The following is a 17,356-nucleotide window of genomic DNA, read 5'->3' as shown; positions in this document are numbered from 1 at the left end:
CTGTGCGCCCCATTTCAGGAGGGATGTGGACAACATGGAGAGGGTCCAGAGGAGGGCCACCCACGTGATCCAGGGACAACAGGGCAGACCCTACAATGAAAGACTGCGGGACCTGAACCTGTTCAGCCTTCACAAGAGAAGGCTGAGGGGGGACCTGGTGACCGTCTATAAACTCACTAGGGGGGACCAGAAGGGTTTGGGAGAGACACTGTTTCCCCTAGCGCCCCCTGGCATAACAAGGAATAATAGACACAAGTTATTGCAGAGTAGGTTTAGATTAGACATCCGCAAGAACTACTTCACAGTCAGGGCGGCTAGGGTCTGGAACCAACTTCCAAGGGAAGTGGTGCTGGCTCCTACCCTGGGGGGTCTTTAAGAAGAGGCTTGATGCCTACCTGGCTGGACTCATTTGAGTCCAGTTTTTCTCCTGCCCAGGCTGGGGGTCGGACTTGAAGATCTACAAGGTCCCTTCTGATCCTACTGCTATGATTCTTTGATCTGCTCAGGTCCCTATTAGTGTTATAACTCATTTGCCAACCAAGAGGAGAAAATGCAGAGAAGAGTGGGCTGAGGTATGAACATTTGTGTGTTGGGTTGACTGCCACCCATCTGAGATGCAAGGACAAGTATAATCAGTTTATTGGTATAATTGGTATAATCAGTTTATCATTGGTATAATCAGTTTATCAAAAAAAACCTTCCAGTAGCAAGCATTTGCTACTGGACTTGCCCAGTTTTCATATTCCACTAGTCTAACGTGGTGTATCTCATTTACTGTGGAAAATCCTGAGAGACTGACTTCAGTCGTCAAACAATGTTAACTAATATTACGTGTCAGTTACTAGGAACTTATACTAAAAGAAAATGATACGTTATTTCCCTTTTACTTATGCCTGTGCATGTAATAGAAATTTAACATCTTAATAGGAGGTGTACCCTCTTTGAATGTTATTATTTGTATTAGAGTAGGGTCCAGTGGTCCCAGTAAGGATCTCATTGTATTATCCCAACATGTTATACCAGTGGTTCTCAACCTTTTTTGTACCAGGACCTATTTATAAACATCAATGGCCAGTCCTGAACCAGTGAATAGTTTAAGTAGAAAACAGTCCTCTGGCCCTGCTGGTGCCCCTCACTCCCAACCCACTGCCCCGAGACTCCAGTAGGGTGGCAAGACTCATTTCTGCCACTGCCGCCAGAAACCCTACACCAGCCATGCCTCCAGCAGCACAAGGAATAATGGATAGGGGGAAGAGTGGGGGCTATGCTACCTTCACCTTCTCCTCCTGCCAGCTGGTGGTGCACTGGGCAGAGCAATACCCCTGCCTCTGTGGCACAGCTGCTGTCGCTTGGCTGAGGCCACGGCTGTACTCTGGAGAGGAGGTGGGGTGGCAGGCAGTGTTGCCTGTGCCTCTGCACCCCCTGACATATCGTCTATGCCCCCACCCCCGTAGCAGCTGTCCATGCTGCCTGGCTGCTTTCCTGGTCCTTGCAGCCCAGAACTCTGCCAGCCTGCAAAGTGTTTTTCTCCTTTAAAGGAGAATCCATTTTTAAAGTTTGTTGATCCAGTTCTTAAAGTTTGTTTGCAACCCTTTCATATATTTTTGCAACCCACTTTTGGATTGTGACCCACGGGTTGAGGAACACTGTTATACAAACCAGTACCTTAGGGTGTGGACAAATGTGTGTTTTAGTTGCTTTAAAAGGGGAGAGGGAGCAGCTGGTTGGGAGCATGCAGCAGCTATTGCATGTGTGCCACAAGTGTGACAGACAGCAGAGCAGCAGATTGGGCAGGGAGCAGAAAGAGCAGCAGGTTGAGTAGGGGAAGGGCATTGGAGTAGCATTCAGGAAAGGTATAGGTCAATGGTGTCCAACCTTTTTGCCCTGTGGGCCAGATGGGCAATGCCAAGTCTTGGCTGTGGGCTGTATCCATCCTGGCTGGGCTCTATCTGGCCGCAGGCAGGTGCACTGGCTGACCCTAGTCCATGTGCTGGACAGGCAGGGAGCGACTTGGTCCCTGATCTGGATGTGAGGGGGTTAGGGACTTGGGCAGGGGGGGATGGAGCAGCCCTGATCTGGCATGCAGGGGGCAGGATAGGAAAGGGTGGAGCAGCCACGATCCGGACAAATGGGTTGGATGTGTGTGGGAAAGCAGGAAGAGGAAGATGAACAAAGTGGTCCTGATCTGGGTGCATGGGAGTGGGGGTTGGAGTGGAACGGCTCCTATCTGGACACCCGAGGGGGTGAGGAGCAGCCTGGCCTGATCCAGGTGTAGCAGGGGTGGGACCATCCGGATCCCTCTGCATAGCCATGGCCTGGGCAGGGCTGGACTCCGCTGCATGGAACTTCTGCTGCTTGCCAGCTGCCAATTTTTCCAACTTGTGGGGATTCCCTTGGGCTGGATGTGATGGCTCTGCAGGCCAGATTTGGCCTGCAGGCAGGAGGTTGAGCATTGGTGTAGGCTAATTTGTGGTACACCTGCCAAAAATAATGGCCTCCACTGATCTGTTAAGTTTGCGTGATCTTGTAGCAATACAATTGATTTTAAATCACCCTAGCCTTAATCCTATATGAAGCAGGATTAAAAGTGAAGTGTTTTTGCTACATTTGTGGTGTCACATAATCATGATTACCAGTTGCATCATAACAGCTTGTATCAGTATTCTTTGATATCAGTACAGTTATGTCTGTTTAAATCCAAGGCCATTCTATTCCCTGAGAAATGTAGTCTTGGTTTATTACAAGATGCAGCAAGTAGATGAAACAACAGGTGGTGTGAGGGAGAAGGATCATGAGGTAACAAGTAACTATTATAAAACCTTCTGTTGCATAAGAGTGTTACTATGTGACTGATGTATCTCAGTAGAACTCTACTCATAATAGTAAAGTCTTAATCTAGATAGTAATTTTATGGGTTCAAGAGGGTGTGAGGCATTAGCATATGACCTGTGTAAACACCACAGCAAACATCTCCTGTGACTTCAAAATCAGCTTCTGGATTAGCAGACATATCTTTCTCAAAGTGTGGAAATATTAAGCACTGAAATCAGACTGAGGTTCTGGTAGCCTCAGTTGCTTTCCTCTGGACAGGAATCCATGCTCCAACATATCAGTCAGTCTATTTAGTAGTCAAGATGTGAAGAACAATCCTTTGTAGGTGTAACTAACTTTTGGATTTTTTGGTCTTTTCCTTAGCAAATAAACTGAGCTACCTCCAACAATGACCTTAATTGCTTTGCCCTCAAATAAAAATGAGTTTCTGCATGTTTCTAAATCACTTTTTGCTGCTCACTATTTTTTCTTTTTCCTCCCTCTCCACCCCTCTTCCCCACAGGTTACTTGAGCATGCATTCTGCACTGAGTTCTCAGTCCTCTGTGGACAGTGAGCTTAGTACATCTGATGACTCTATCTCTATGGGCTACAAACTGCAGGACTTGACTGATGTCCAGGTTATGGCACGCCTACAGGAAGAAAGTATGTGACAGCAATTTCCTTTTCATCTTACAGTTTTGGAATTTTGAGGAAATATAGATGGTTTGCAACTGCGCTCATAGAGGGGTAAAGTCTATGGCTCTAAGATTTCCATCTAAACCTGGCAATAGACTGATGCCGGCTGAGTGCAGGCAGGAGGGGGTGGGATGGGGGTTGTGAGCAGCCAGATGCAGAGCATGGTGGCAGGGGGGGTTTGTAAGCGGCTGGATGCAGAGCGGGGGTGTGGCGAGTGGTGGCAGTGCAGCATCCATGCAACGCTGCTTTCACCCTACCCCACCCCGGCCCTGCTCCTGTGAGGCAGCAGCATGGGGTGGTGGCACTCTGGTCCCTCCTACCCCCGCATAGCCCTTGGGAACTTTTGAAGTACCCCCAGGGATACACATATATGTAATGCATTCTGGGACATTTTAAATGAACTGCTTAAACCTTCATAATCTGTAATTGTGTACCGCTAATCTTGTAGATGGCTCCTGAAGTTTTTGGAACAATAATCATGAATATTCCCCGCATACCACGTGTATCTGTGTAAATTTTCCCTTAAAGTAATATACCACGTGATGTTATCATGAAGATTGTTCTGTTTTCTTGAATCCAGTCCCAAAGCCAATTTACAAAATGATCAGAGAGGTAATAGTTAACTTCTGCTGTGCCATGTCAGGGGAAGTAGTCTGTATGAAGTTAAAAGTAATTTGGTCCGTGGCATTTCATATTCCCAGGTCTCCGCCAGGATTGTGCTTCTAGCTCTGCTTCAGTGTCTCGTCGTAGTTCCAGTGCCTCCCTTCACTCTCTCAGGAGAGGTACCTACAGCGACCAGGAGTTTGACGCATACAGTCTGGAGGATGAGGATGATTATGATTGTTCCCTGTCCTATCGTAGTGCTCACAGGTACTCACCTTCTCCTCTCAGCTCCCCCCGATGTCAGTCCCCTTCTTCAGGAGCAGATTACAACAGGGCAACTACCTCTCGTATTCGACCCCCAAGGAGATCTGTGCAAAGCACCATGCAAGATCGACTGAAGTACACAAATAATGAAGGTAGGCTAGCTATGAACTGTACAGTATTGCATATTAAAAAATATGGACATGTGGATTGGTCAAAAAATGACTGTTATTAAATAGCAATCACTTTCATGGTTACTTTGTATTTTCTTATCAATTTGAATTAAAACTAACAATATGCATTTTCCATGGATTATACCATGGAATAGATTATACCATAGAAGTAATTTGGTCTGCTAATATTATTATGCTTTATTTATGGTTTGTTCAAACTCCAGAGGAGATGCGTCACAGTATGCCTAACTTGGCTAGGACAAGCCTTCGCACTCTAGAGTCTGTAAGGAGTAGCCGGAGTTTGGAATCAGATCTACAGGTACCCAGCAGCCGACTTTCCAGAATGCAGCAACCATCAACAAGTCAGTTCACTTTAGTTTTTACCACTTTGTAGTGTGCGTGCGTGTAAGGGAGAGGGGCCTATGAGGATGTGGGAGAGAAAGCATTACCAACTTGTTTCCTTTCATTCCACTTTTAGGTTTGAATCCCAGTAAGCTCAGGTATTCCTCTAGTGCTGGTCAGTCTTCCTTAACGGTACGACAACCAGTGAAAGGAGGGTCATGCACAAATTCTCTGTTAACACCAAGACAGCCAGTGAAAGCCTCCAGCTACACAAATCCTGTTGGAGTTCGAAAGCCACAGTCTTCTACTTATAGTCCAGGGTCTTCCAATAGCAGTTCTTCTGCTACCAGAAGTAATATGGTCACGATAGCCAAAAACTCGCCCATCAAAGTACGGACATCTGTAGGAGGAACTTCTGCTCCTAAGAGCAAGCTGACACCCCCATCCAAGAGGTAAGGTCTTCATGACTGAAACAAACTTAAGAAAATGAAGTGCACCTTAACTATGTCTCAAAATTTGGCTTATAAAGTACATTTCAAATTATAAAGTAAAAGGGATCTCTTATTTGTAGTATGTTCCATCTACTGGGATGTGACTTCCAAATCAAATAGTTTGCAGATGGGGACTTTCTAGCATGTTTTTGCCCCAGCAGTAAGCTATAAAGTAATCCTTAGCTTTAAAATTGCTTTCTGTAGACATTTTGGCTGGCTTAATGAAACATTCAGGTTACATTTTGGGCCTGATTTATAAATATATGATACTTTTTTAAGTGCTTGCCTCTGCCTGAATTGCCTCTCAAAACAAGTACTGGAAATCTTGTAACGTTTCCTGTTCCATCAACTACTTGAGATAATCTTCAACAGGCTTTCCATGGCTTGTTTTTCATTGTCCTGTGTCTGTTGTAGCAGTTTCCAGAGGCGCATGGCAGATAAAATATTACCATTTTGATTTGATAATATTTGGTAATATTACCCAGAGAGGGTAATATTCCCTCTCTAGGCTATTTTAAGTGACTACATAAAGTTAAGGAATTGAGAAATCTTGGCCCTAAGCTCTGAACAACTCATTTGGTAGGCTTTCTCAAGCATTTGCTCTTTTGTCTAATGCAGGGGTTTTCAACCTTTTTGAATTTAAGTACCCCCAGCGGCCAGTCACGGGGTGGGGGGAGAGTAGCATGCGAACAGACATGGAACAGGGAGGCAGGGACAGTGTGCTAGTGGGCAGGGACACTCACTTGGCTGAGGTGAAGGCAGCGGTGCCCCTCTGCAGGGTGGGGTAGCTCACCCGGCTGATGCGCAAGCTTCCCTGCCCTGCTCCTGGGAGGTGGCGGTGCTCCGTCCTCACATACTGCCTAGGACCAGTCCAAGTACTCCCAGGTGTATGTGTGCCCCTGGTTGACAACCCCATGTCTAATGGAACTGAAGCAGAATAAAGAAGATGAATGGCACACAAATTGCACCTGGAATATTATATATCTTTAAAAATTTGTGCTTCAGTCAGGGCTTATATATATGCTCTGATTTTTACTGGTCTCAGAACTATCTAAAGTCTGTATCTTATGTCCCAGAACTAGGTTGGATTGTTTTTGAATAAGTTGTCAACATCTCTTCCAGTTATACTGTTTGTCCAATGAGAGAGTTTATTAAAAAAAATTCTTAAACACAGACAACACAGAAAGAAGCATGATTATCTTTAAATTTCATTTGTGTTTGACCTACATCTGGCTTCCATTAAAGCAAGTGCTGAGTGTTTCTTTGTAAAAGCCCCAGGCCTTAAGAATGAGGGTTTTTTTAAGTTTTCACCTATTCTGAAATTCCCCAAGATCCTCTGGGCCCTCTAGATTTCTTTTTGTCATTGTTTAAAATAAAAAACACAGCACATCTTCAGTGGACTTCACTGTTATAGTGAAGTTACTTGTGCAGAAAATGCTGCAAATATATTTTACCAATCATTTCTCTCACATTTAGTGATATTAGGTGCTTATTTTTTAAAGGGTTTGCTTAAATTTGCTTTTTTTTTCAACACATTACCCAGGACTGCTGCATTTTCCAGTTTCTTGTGCCAGCTTGCCACAGAAATGAGATACCGTGTGTAGGGTTTTTATTCAGCCTGCCGTAAAATGCAGGACTAGCTTTAATAGTATGCATGGGTGTGTGCCACATGCAACTAGGACACTGAATGAGGCATGCCTGTGTGGCAAGCCAGAAAGTACAAAAGTATGGCATCTGAGTTAAGGCTTTGATCACTAATATGTTCCTCTGCTAATGGTGTAATGAACACTTAAGTTGGAGCTCAGTGCGTCACTACATGTGACTAGATGGCTTTTGTTTTTTGTTTTAAACAGAGTTCCTCAGTCGGCAAAAACCAGTCAGACAACTGCTGATGATTCTTGGAAGGATGGATGTTACTGAAGCAACCCAAAGATGCTGATGCACTGCCAAACATCTGTGTTGAAGAACCCCAGCTGGCTGGGCATAAGAATACTCTAAAATATGCTTCTTTCCAGATCCATTGCATGGGACTGACTTATACATTCCCCAGCCCCCTCCCTTCATCTCTAGAATGCAGACTTTGTTCTTGACTTCATTTAATTTGTCAAGAGCTTGGCCTCTTAATGATAGAAATGGACAATTTTTGTGTACTGTATCCCTGAACTCTGAAAAACTGCAGAAGCTTGAGTAGCCTTTGCATCTTTAATATAGATTTCTACCTACAGCCTATTGTTGGAAGTGACATTGACTGCGATCCACTATGACATGTTCACATGGAAACTTGCTTAAAAGGCCACAAGTTGTTGTGTTTGTGCCAGCAAGAAGCTTCAACCTATTGTTTGTTGCTCTTAGCAGGGGGTGGAGAGTATAGAAATAGCTGTATAGGTGTTAGAAGGTTTTGGGGTTTTTTTAATGCACCTGGTGTCATCTAATCTAGTTGATCTGAAGCTCAGAATTTTTTTTATACTTATTCCTGTATAAAATGTATTTCTTCTGCTACTTTTTATTAATGTTTCTCTAGAAGTCAAAGGCAGCTTTTATAACTATCAGTAGTACACTTCAGACATGTTTGTATCAAAGTGTGTGCATCACAGTAGTATCAGTTCACAAATGAAGGAGTAATACACAATATTTGTGTGGGTTTCTGAACAGGCCATCATAATACAGTGGGTGCTACTTAAACTGATAGTTATCACATTGCTAAGTTATCTAAGTTGAGAAAATACCAGCAAGCTTAACTTCTTGCAGATGGTAATGTCCTGTCTTTGGCACCCACTGTATGTTAGAGAGACTAATTTTACTTTAAGTGTTTCTCTTCATAATATACACTTTGCCCCATTTCCTGTTGGTAACAATTACCCTTCATTGGGTTTTGTATGAAACTTTTTCTAATTGCCTTTTTCATATGAAGGAATTGGTAAAATCGTCCCCCATCTTCAGCAAGAGGCTGTTGATTCAAATGGAGTCCATAAAATATGCACTGATTTGAGCTCAGCAATGTTTTCCCTGCCATTAATGTGATTTGATAGTGTAGCTTAATAAAATGTTAAGGTGCTGAAAAGTAGATCTGCCTTAATAGCAAACAAGAAGTCTTGTTTTTTTGTTTACGGTAACATCTCTAGAAGCTAGAAGTGTGATCTGTATCTCCCCTCTGCCCCAGTAATATGCATTAAACTCTCCACTTGTCTGTTTACCAAATGTTAACTGAGACACAAAAAAGTTTTCTGAAAAGTTAGAGTCTAAAGACTACTGCTGATGGGGTCAGCTTGTACTACATTGTTTAGCTGTTTAACTTAATAACCTTCTTTCCTTCAGACTCATTTGCAGCCACTGAAAAGAGGCAGGAATTACACACATCCCTGTTTTAGGGTCCAGTTGTCCATACTGAGGGAGAATACAAGGCCTTGCTCATCAACTTTGTATGTTTGCTCCCTATGTGACCCTTACTTTATCTGTTGCAGGTTTGTCTTGTTTCAGTAAGAGTGAAGCTGGAAGAGTTGCACTATTTTAGCTAATTTGTATCTAGTAACTAGATTTTAAAGCTAGTTTTGTCCTTGCTTAGTTTTGAGTGATAGGCAGCATTAATTGCTAGGGACCTGGGCCAGCAGGCTCCCAGAGCAGCTTCTGTTCTGGAAAATGTAACTTTCTTCTGCAGGAGACCACTTTTTTGGTCTGATTTCTTCCTGCCCCCCTAGTTATATTTTTTTCTGAAATCTTCCTCCAATAGCTGTTATCTTCTTGTTAAACCCACTTCTCCTTTGGAACATCTTTAGGATCATAGGAAGGTAGGGCTGGAAGGGACCACATGAAGTCATTTAGTCCAGCCCCCTGGCTCCAGGCAGGCTTGTCCTTGACTAGCCTATCCCTGCCAACTGTCTAACCTTTCTCTTAAACTTCCAAGGATGGAAAGTCCAATTCTCTGAGTAGCTTGTTCCAAGCTGGCCACCCGCATAGAATATTCTTCCTAATCTCCAACCTCAGTTTCTTCTGCTGTAGCTTGAGACCATTGCTCTTAATACTATCCCCTACAGCCATTTGGTATTTGAAGACTTATTAAACACCCTCCCCACCAAATCCTCTTTTTTCCAGAGGAAGTAACCCTGGTTCTTTCAGCCTTTCTGCATAAGTCTCATTTTGCAGGTCCCTCATTTTTGTTGTTTTGCATGGGACTCCTTAGAAACTGTCCACAGCCTTCTTGATGTGTAGAACCCAAAACTGGACATGGTATTCCAGGTAAGGCCTCACCGGTGCTGAAAAGAGCAGAAAGTGTATTACATTCACTGTTTTTCCCCAGTTCACAAAAGGTGGTCTCTTTAGAAGAAAATCAGGTTTGCAAGGCATAGTTTGCTCTTGGTAAATCCATGCTGCTTGTTCCTAGTAGCCTTGCTCTCTTCTAGATGCTTCACTGAGCTACTTGAGGACCTGCTCCATTGATTTTCTCATGGAGAAGTGATGTGTTAGGGGGAGAAAGGACATCCCCATAATGTTCTGCCATGCAGAAAAGTACCCTGAAGAGTTAGGTGAAGGTATAGAAGAGGAAGTATCTTGAAATTTTAGTCTGTCCTAAAGGAAGTTTAGTATCTGTAAAAGTACTTTTCCTTCAACAGATTGAGTCTTCAGGGCTTTCTTGGGTAAAGTTAAGTTGCACTAAAATGTGTACAGTGTAGTATAGTTATTTCTAATAGGGCCTGAGATCAAGTTTCAATTGTTTCAGTTCTCTATTCAAAGAGGAACATTCCACTTAGATGAGGAGAGTGACAGATAAGTTTAATATGATCTACTTCTATTCTAAATGCACATCATTAGAGTTAAAAACATAAGTAGTGTAGTTGATGTTAAGTAGTTAAAACTATTCTTAGTGGTTTCTGATTCCTGTTTTCAAGATTATCAATTTATTACAATAAACTACCAACTCTGGCATTCGTGTACTTCATAGCAAGTCAAAGCCCTAAATCACTAGATGATAAACAAATAAATAAGTGAACTTAGGCCAGAGTTAGCATTAGTATCTAATAGTCAAAAACTTTACTTCATTTACAAGCTGACTTTTCTGGCTCATGCACTAGGCCTGAGCATCTTATACATCCTGTAGCTTCATTTGCATCTATTTTTTAGGTTATGTTTTCAAAGGACTTAATTAAAAAAGATGCTAAACAGGAGAGTTATGCTAACTTACTGTATACCAGTCTGATAACTTGTTTTGCTCTAGTAATTTTAAACCTTCAAATGGAAGTAATATTCTCACTTCCAAGAGGGAAAGGAGTCCTACTTGGAAGGACATTTGAGACTCTCAACGCAGTTTTGAAAGACTGAAGAATCTCCCTCTGCTATAGACAATTAAAATTGAATGACATGGTGACACTTCATGCAAATCCTCATTTTGGGTTGAGAAGCAACAAATTGTATTAGACAGTAATGGCCTGATTTAATAGTAACAACTAGGAAGATCTAGCTGGGTCTCCACTGCAGTACAGTGCTGTACAAAGACAGTGATCCACATTAAGAGAGAGAGAGATGAAGATGCAATAATGCAACATTTGACTTGGCACTAGTTTTCTCTTCCCCTTGGGAGGAAGAAGAGATGCTATGTTTTCCTGGAGGGTCAATGCATATAGAACCTTGCCTATTGTTGCTTTTAGAAAGCGCTGTCCAAGTTACCAAGATCTCCAAGTGATGACAAAACACTTTAGTGGTCATGTAGGAAAAAGTTAAGATAAGGATGAGAATCCAAAACATGTTCTTTATTAGATGTTAGTCTTTAGCCTTTATTTTGGTTAGAGCCAGATACCCCAAAATGACTTGAGAACATGGCTTCTGTTGTGGGGGCTTATTAGTATTTTCTGACTGCAAGTCTGAAGCAGCATTAATAGTCTTCTGAAGCCAGAAGATGCACAAAGACACTCATGAGAGAAAAAATGGCTCTCCAGCCAGGTCTAGTACCCATACCCATGTAGCTGGAGCCTGTTTATTAAACAACACTGGAAGCTTATACCAAGCCACCCTGCAGAAGAGCCAAGGAAATAACTTCTCTTTACAGGAAAATTTATTTAAACTGGTTAATTTTGTTTTACATAATGCTTCAGTGCATTCTTTAAAACAAGAGGAAATTAATCTCTTTAAAAAGTATTTGTACATAAAGACAACAACTCCTAGGAAATCAATATAGTAATGTTCTAAACTATCCCTAAAACATGCACAATTGCACATAGACTTGTGGGTGGTCATGGTGCGCTAAAGAGAAGAAGGATACTTCACCATAGGTCTTCCCAGGTAAGTCACTAGGACTGCAGACACAGATTTCCAGTTAGTTCTGCATTGGCCAACTTGCTTAGCCCAACTAGTGACAGAAGTGAACAAGAACAGGGGGTCACCAACATGTCAGATGCCATCTCTTATTGCAATTGAAAGATCTCAGCTGGCATAAGTCTAATCCAGGCTGGGTTGGGTACCAGTTTGAAACCTTCAAGTCACACTGTACAGTAGGCAGCAAAGCAAGTTTATGCTGGAGCAGCAGTTTGGTTTTAGTGCATGCTTCCATGGGGACCTAATACAATGTGGCTCTCATATATTTCCCAAGGCCAGAGAGAGTGCAAGCCTCAGTATATGTGCTTCTGTGATGCAAAGTCTTCCCCACCACCCCTGCAACTTCACTCTTAAGAACCAGAATTTCTATAGTGGAAAAGCAAGCTAGCACAACAGGACAGTCTGGTGCCAATGGAGTTCAATGTGTGTTAAGCCACCCTGTTTTTTTGCAAATTTGCTTTTGGCTCTATTTCTTCCTCCACAGAAAAAAATAAACTACCATAAAAACTCTCAGAAAGAAATCTTGAGCCACTTGAAAGAAATTGGCAAGTCATTCACAGTGCAAATGGAACATGTTTCTCTGACACACCCCACCAAGCATGGACATGAGCTACCACTTCACTTTTCATAACTGGACTGTGCAGAGGGCAGTCCTATGATGATCAGGATGTCCAAGACAATGGACTTATAATTGATTATAAAAACCTTTAATTAGGTGCTAGATAGAGCCAGTCTGGGATTATTTTTGGCCCTCTGAGCTTCCTACAGCAGCATTAGTCAGGGACCCCTGGCCTTTGGTTAACTTTGGTGCTGTTTCACACTATTCATTAGAATCTAGGATACATGTGTAGACAAGACAAGAACCCCCTTAACAGGAGGGATTCAAGCAGTGAGATTTAGGCAAACTGATGATTCTGTCCCTTTTCTGTATTCAGTGTTTTCAAAACATTTGGCAGTCTATTGGGATGGAAGTGCAAACACAGGGCACTTCCCCACCAACATGCATCCTCCCTGGAATCCAGAGCAGCAGTTTGGCCCCAATTCCACTTCATATCAAGTGACAGACATTTGCACTAAGTTTTAGCCTCCTCCATAATCAAAGTAAAACAGGATAGGAGAGAGACCTTAAAAAAAAAAAAAAGACACCCCACAAAATGACAAAGCAGTTAAATTACTGTAACCTTACCCAGCCACAACCATTTCCTTTATCAACTTAACCATGAAGTAAGAGCCAAGACAACAGGTGGAAAACCATTTCAAATGTGCCCAGTTTATCCCTAATCCCCTTCCCCAGCCTACTGTACAGATCTCCAAGGAGACTTCAAGGAAGGGGAGTTCCAGTATGGAAGGGGGACTTTTTCCAAAGAACCTCATTTTGGTCTAGCCTGCACTAATCTATTTGTGATGTCAACCAGGATTTGCATCCATGGCTCTTAGATAAAGCCCCAACAACCAGGCTCTGGAGGGGGCAGGGGGGAGGAGAGCAGGCTCTCAGTGAAGTACTGCAAAGGATTAAGTATGCAGGGAGAACTGGGTCCCCACATATTAGCAAAAGAATAGCCTTTCACCCCTCTCTCCCCCATCCAACATTCACCCACTTGCACTGGGTTCTCTCCAGCCCTCCTCACAGAGAGGGAAGGCAGGCCACTAATACTACCACTCTCCATTTAGGACACTCACATTAAAGTGCAAAGCTGCATGTATACATGGATGAGCATGCATGTATCCTCCTGAGCCAGCAGCACTGCCCACCCTGCCAAGATGCTCTGTAGAAGACATAAGAACACAAACAAAACAGAACCCATCCCAAAAAAATCCCTTCAAGTAGTTTTAAAACATGCCCCACCCCCCTCAAGGCTCAAGCTGTTCAGGGCCAGGTGACCCAAGGGGGCTGCTTGGGGTGATAAGGCAAAAAATAAGTCTGAAGTCCTGGAAGGATGAAAGAATGAGGTGTCAGTAGTGAAAGATTAAGAGTTATTCTGTGGGTTGCTCCTTCATATACCCTGGCGATCTCATCCTTGGTTGATCAGCACAAACTGCTTCCATTTACTTTTGCACACAGCTTGGCCAAGTGAGCCCACCGCAGGCAGCTGACACAATGATGTAGATGATGACCTGGGGAAAGAAAGCGCTGGTCATGTGGAAGGAGGATCCTACCCCATAGGGTATAGCACAAGGACAGTAGCTGTCAAACCCAGAGTTTAGAAACTGAAACTCTCTCTGCCAGCAACTCCATTTAATGAGTCATTTAAATTCTGCTCCACTTAACTGCAGCACAGAGATAAGTGACATCCCTATGGCACCAGGTGACTGGAGGCTCTATCAACAAAGTACTTCACACATACAGCACCTTTAATTATGCCTTCATACTCTCAGATGAAGGGTGTTTGAGTACCCAGGCTTATTATTACAGGTGGGCAAGTCAGGACAATTTGTAGATAAACACAAGACAGAAGCCTGTTTGGAGTAGTCATTAACAGGAGCATAGGCTTGTCTGGAGATGGTTTATGCCTGCCCTCAGATACTCTCACACCTAGTGGTGGGTCCTAAACTTCATATAAGACTCAGATGGAAATTTCTATGGGCAGGATTTTGCCATCCCTCTAGTGCTCACCCAACACGAGGACACCGGCAAAGTGCAGGTTCCCAGCCTCAGATGACTCCAGAGGAGTCTACTAGCTATAGGGGCTAGGCGATTCCCCCCTGCAGACTGTTGCTTTGGGGAGGATGGAAGCACAGGCAGGGTGGAGGAAGGAAGTAACACAAAGGGAAAGTGTTAACACCCAAACCTTCCCTTAAAGGAGGTGGCATTACAATGTTTTGCACTTACAATGGATACTATTATGATGATGATGGTGAGCTTGAGGTTCTTCATACACATGGCTCTGGCAAGGTTCCTGCTTGTAGTTTTGAATGTGACAGACTAGAAGAGAGCAAGACAACACTACTCAGTCCCTAAGCCTCACTGATCAGGCCTAGTCCCTTAAGATTTAATAGATTAATAAATGTCCTAGGGTATTTGGAAGTACTCATTCCCACCCCAAAATCCCCCATCAGCCAGCAAGCCATGCTGTGTACCTACCTCACTTTTGATCAGGGGATTATTTCATCCAATGGAAGTAAGATTTTGCCACCAGTCTTTAACAAGAACATGGTCCTAGAGCAGTTGAGGCATCATGCTATGAAACCCCAAATCAGAACGTGTCAGGAAGTCTAGAGTAAGGCTCAAAGTCCACCCACACTAGATCAGCTATAAGTGGGTTTCTGGTCACTGGACTAGCAGTCAAGCACTGCTATCTTGTCTAGCTGCACCACCCTCGTGTACTGTTTGCTACAGCAATTAACCATGACTAACAGGCCACCCAGGCTCAGGACTGACCTCCAAACTTCTTGTCTAGTAGCAGCTAGACACTGTCTGAGAAGAGGGGTCCAGTCTTAAGTCTTACCTTTGTACAGACCACTTTTGCAGACTAGTGCAGAAAAAAAAAAAATGTAGAGGGAAGGCAGAGCTTGCATCTCTGAAAGCAACGTTTGTCAGCTTGGCTGTGAGCCTTGCTTGTAGTCTATACCATCCTCTGCACAGCTAGCTAGTATTTCCATACTCCTGCTCTACAAGCAAGCAGTGGGGTAAGCCACATCAAGCTTATGTGCAACATTTACCTGGTTCTGTTTGCAGACTTGATATCTTAGTATAAAGGAGGCAGTGCATATAGCCCCACCACTGCATAGCAGCTTCATCATGAGTGTAACAGACTAGGGAAGGGAATTTGGCATTTGAAAGTCTTCTTCAATACTTATCTTTCACCAAGGTGTCCACTTACTCAATTCTCACTAAGTTTTTTGTTTGTTTTTTTAATATAGAGAAACACCCCCCCCCCCACATTCATTTCTCAGAGAGAGATGGAGATAGAAGGACCTCATCCCAAACTGGTCTCTCAGACTCAAGAGACTGAAATACCAAATCAACTTCAGTTTACGGTATTCTTAGATGTTTTACAGGCATAAAGTATTTGGAACAGGTTAAACCGAGAATCTCTGTAGAGAGAAAATTGTTGCATGTTCCTTATACAAGATCTTCCAATTGGAGAGAAGGAAAAAAAATCAGCTGAAGAGAAAGAACTTTAGCAGCACCCTCTACTGGCTGTATTTGAATTTTCTATACTGCCATTTATTTCCCTTACTTTTAAAGGGCTAGATCTGATCCAATTTCAGTTCACAGGAACTGAGACACATGTCCAGCACCACAGTTCACAGAATCCCACTATCAAGAGCCATTCACATATGGCACCATCACCTTACTGTACTTTCCCCTAACAATGTGAAGTTCTGCTTCTGTGAAGATGTGCAGCTACCACAGTCTGAACAGTTGGGCATTTAGTTCACATCTGAGGCCAGTCAGGGCCCAGAACTATGCCCCTATAATGAAGGGCATAGATTATGACGACTGGGAACTACAGCATGAAAGGAAAAACAGACCAGACCCAACCCTTGCCTACTAGGAAGAAATGGAAGGTAAGAAACACCAAGGCCTACATGGACAATTGTGACACATAGGCAGTTTAAGAGGAAGATCCTTTGAGCTGTCACAACCCAAATGAACAGGTGCTAAGGGCTTAATGACAGGGCATACAAGTCTACATGTAGACCAATGCCCAGTGAAGGGTAGAGTACAAAGGTACCTTGAACTACAATGGACAGATCAGGCCCATCAGATCAGGTTGTGCTAGAAGGCAGCCACGTGGCTTGTACCAGCTCATCATGCATTGAAGACTAGAACTTAGATCCCATAAACCCCTTTTGCACTGCTTATATACAGCTCCAGCACCTGGGTTTTGTGGCCACACATTCCCTGCATGATGTAAAAACCCAGATTCTCCTAATCACTAGGGCCACCTATATACATGATGGACCTCTGCTCATTAGCATGCAGAGCAGATTCAAATCAAGTCTGCTGGACCATGCTAACTAGTGTTCTCCAGCAGCCCGTCACATTTATTCAGCATCTCTGTGCTTCAAAATGGTAGTGGGGCGCTTTAACTAAAACTTGTCAAATAAGCTTTAGTTAAAGCACCTGTGCTGCCATTCTTATGCACAGAGACACTCAATACACAGTGCTGAGGGGGCTTTAATTGGAGCAGCTCTCAAGAGTTGCTTTAACTAAAGCACCCCCCTCCCTGCCATCTGGGAGCACATGTATTGACACCCTAGTATCTTACCATAAGACCAGTTACCAAAAGCTTCCCCAGCACCCCTTAGACATATCTTCAAACTTACTGAGTCAACAAGATTCTCTGTTTTGTCTATCAGCAGCTCCAGCTTCTCTCCCCTTTGGGCCACTAAGTCTGAAGAAGGAAAAACATACACCAATAATAAGAATCCAAGGGGTAAGTCAGCTTTCATGGCCCCCCTCTCCCCAAGTCTCTTGCTACTACTACAAAGTCAAGAGGCCTCCCATTGCTATAGTGAGCACTTGTCAGACAACTGAGTGGTACCACAATCTACCCATCAAACACTACACAAGGGAAGGAGAATGGAGCTACAAGTTATAGAGCTCCACTATGCAAATGTCTGTCCCTCCATTTTGGAAGGGACGACTATACTTGTTCTTCCTAAAGTAGGCTAGCACCAAGTCCTTAAATAGCCCCCCCCCCCACCACACACCCCCCGCCCGCACG

At 43.4% G+C, this 17,356-nt stretch overlaps 2 protein-coding genes across 5 annotated transcripts in view; one reads left to right on the top strand and one right to left on the bottom strand.

The window, feature by feature from the left end:
- The window catches only part of LOC109300681 (SLAIN motif-containing protein-like), a 49,660-nt gene extending 41,199 nt beyond the window's left edge, over positions 1-8,461 (top strand). For both annotated transcript variants that reach the window (XM_019521441.1, XM_019521442.1), the window contains 5 exons: positions 3,335-3,475; positions 4,210-4,527; positions 4,770-4,907; positions 5,024-5,339; positions 7,232-8,461. In XM_019521441.1, the coding sequence (XP_019376986.1) occupies positions 3,335-3,475; positions 4,210-4,527; positions 4,770-4,907; positions 5,024-5,339; positions 7,232-7,298 (980 nt within the window). In that variant the 3' untranslated portion in view covers positions 7,299-8,461. The remainder of the gene's footprint in view (positions 1-3,334; positions 3,476-4,209; positions 4,528-4,769; positions 4,908-5,023; positions 5,340-7,231) is intronic.
- Positions 8,462-11,408: 2,947 nt separating this feature from the next.
- The window catches only part of VAMP7 (vesicle associated membrane protein 7), a 59,184-nt gene continuing 53,236 nt past the window's right edge, over positions 11,409-17,356 (bottom strand). For all 3 annotated transcript variants that reach the window (XM_019521439.1, XM_019521440.1, XM_019521438.1), the window contains exons 6-8: positions 16,956-17,023; positions 14,512-14,604; positions 11,409-13,796 (exon numbers count right to left, since the gene is read on the bottom strand). In XM_019521439.1, coding sequence (XP_019376984.1) covers positions 13,728-13,796; positions 14,512-14,604; positions 16,956-17,023 — 230 coding nt within the window. In that variant the 3' untranslated portion in view covers positions 11,409-13,727. The remainder of the gene's footprint in view (positions 13,797-14,511; positions 14,605-16,955; positions 17,024-17,356) is intronic.

Source organism: Gavialis gangeticus, unplaced genomic scaffold, assembly GCF_001723915.1.
Source record: "Gavialis gangeticus isolate Ggan-Ray unplaced genomic scaffold, GavGan_comp1, whole genome shotgun sequence".
Lineage (NCBI taxonomy): Eukaryota > Metazoa > Chordata > Crocodylia > Gavialidae > Gavialis > Gavialis gangeticus.
This window is presented reverse-complemented; position numbering and strand designations above follow the sequence as displayed.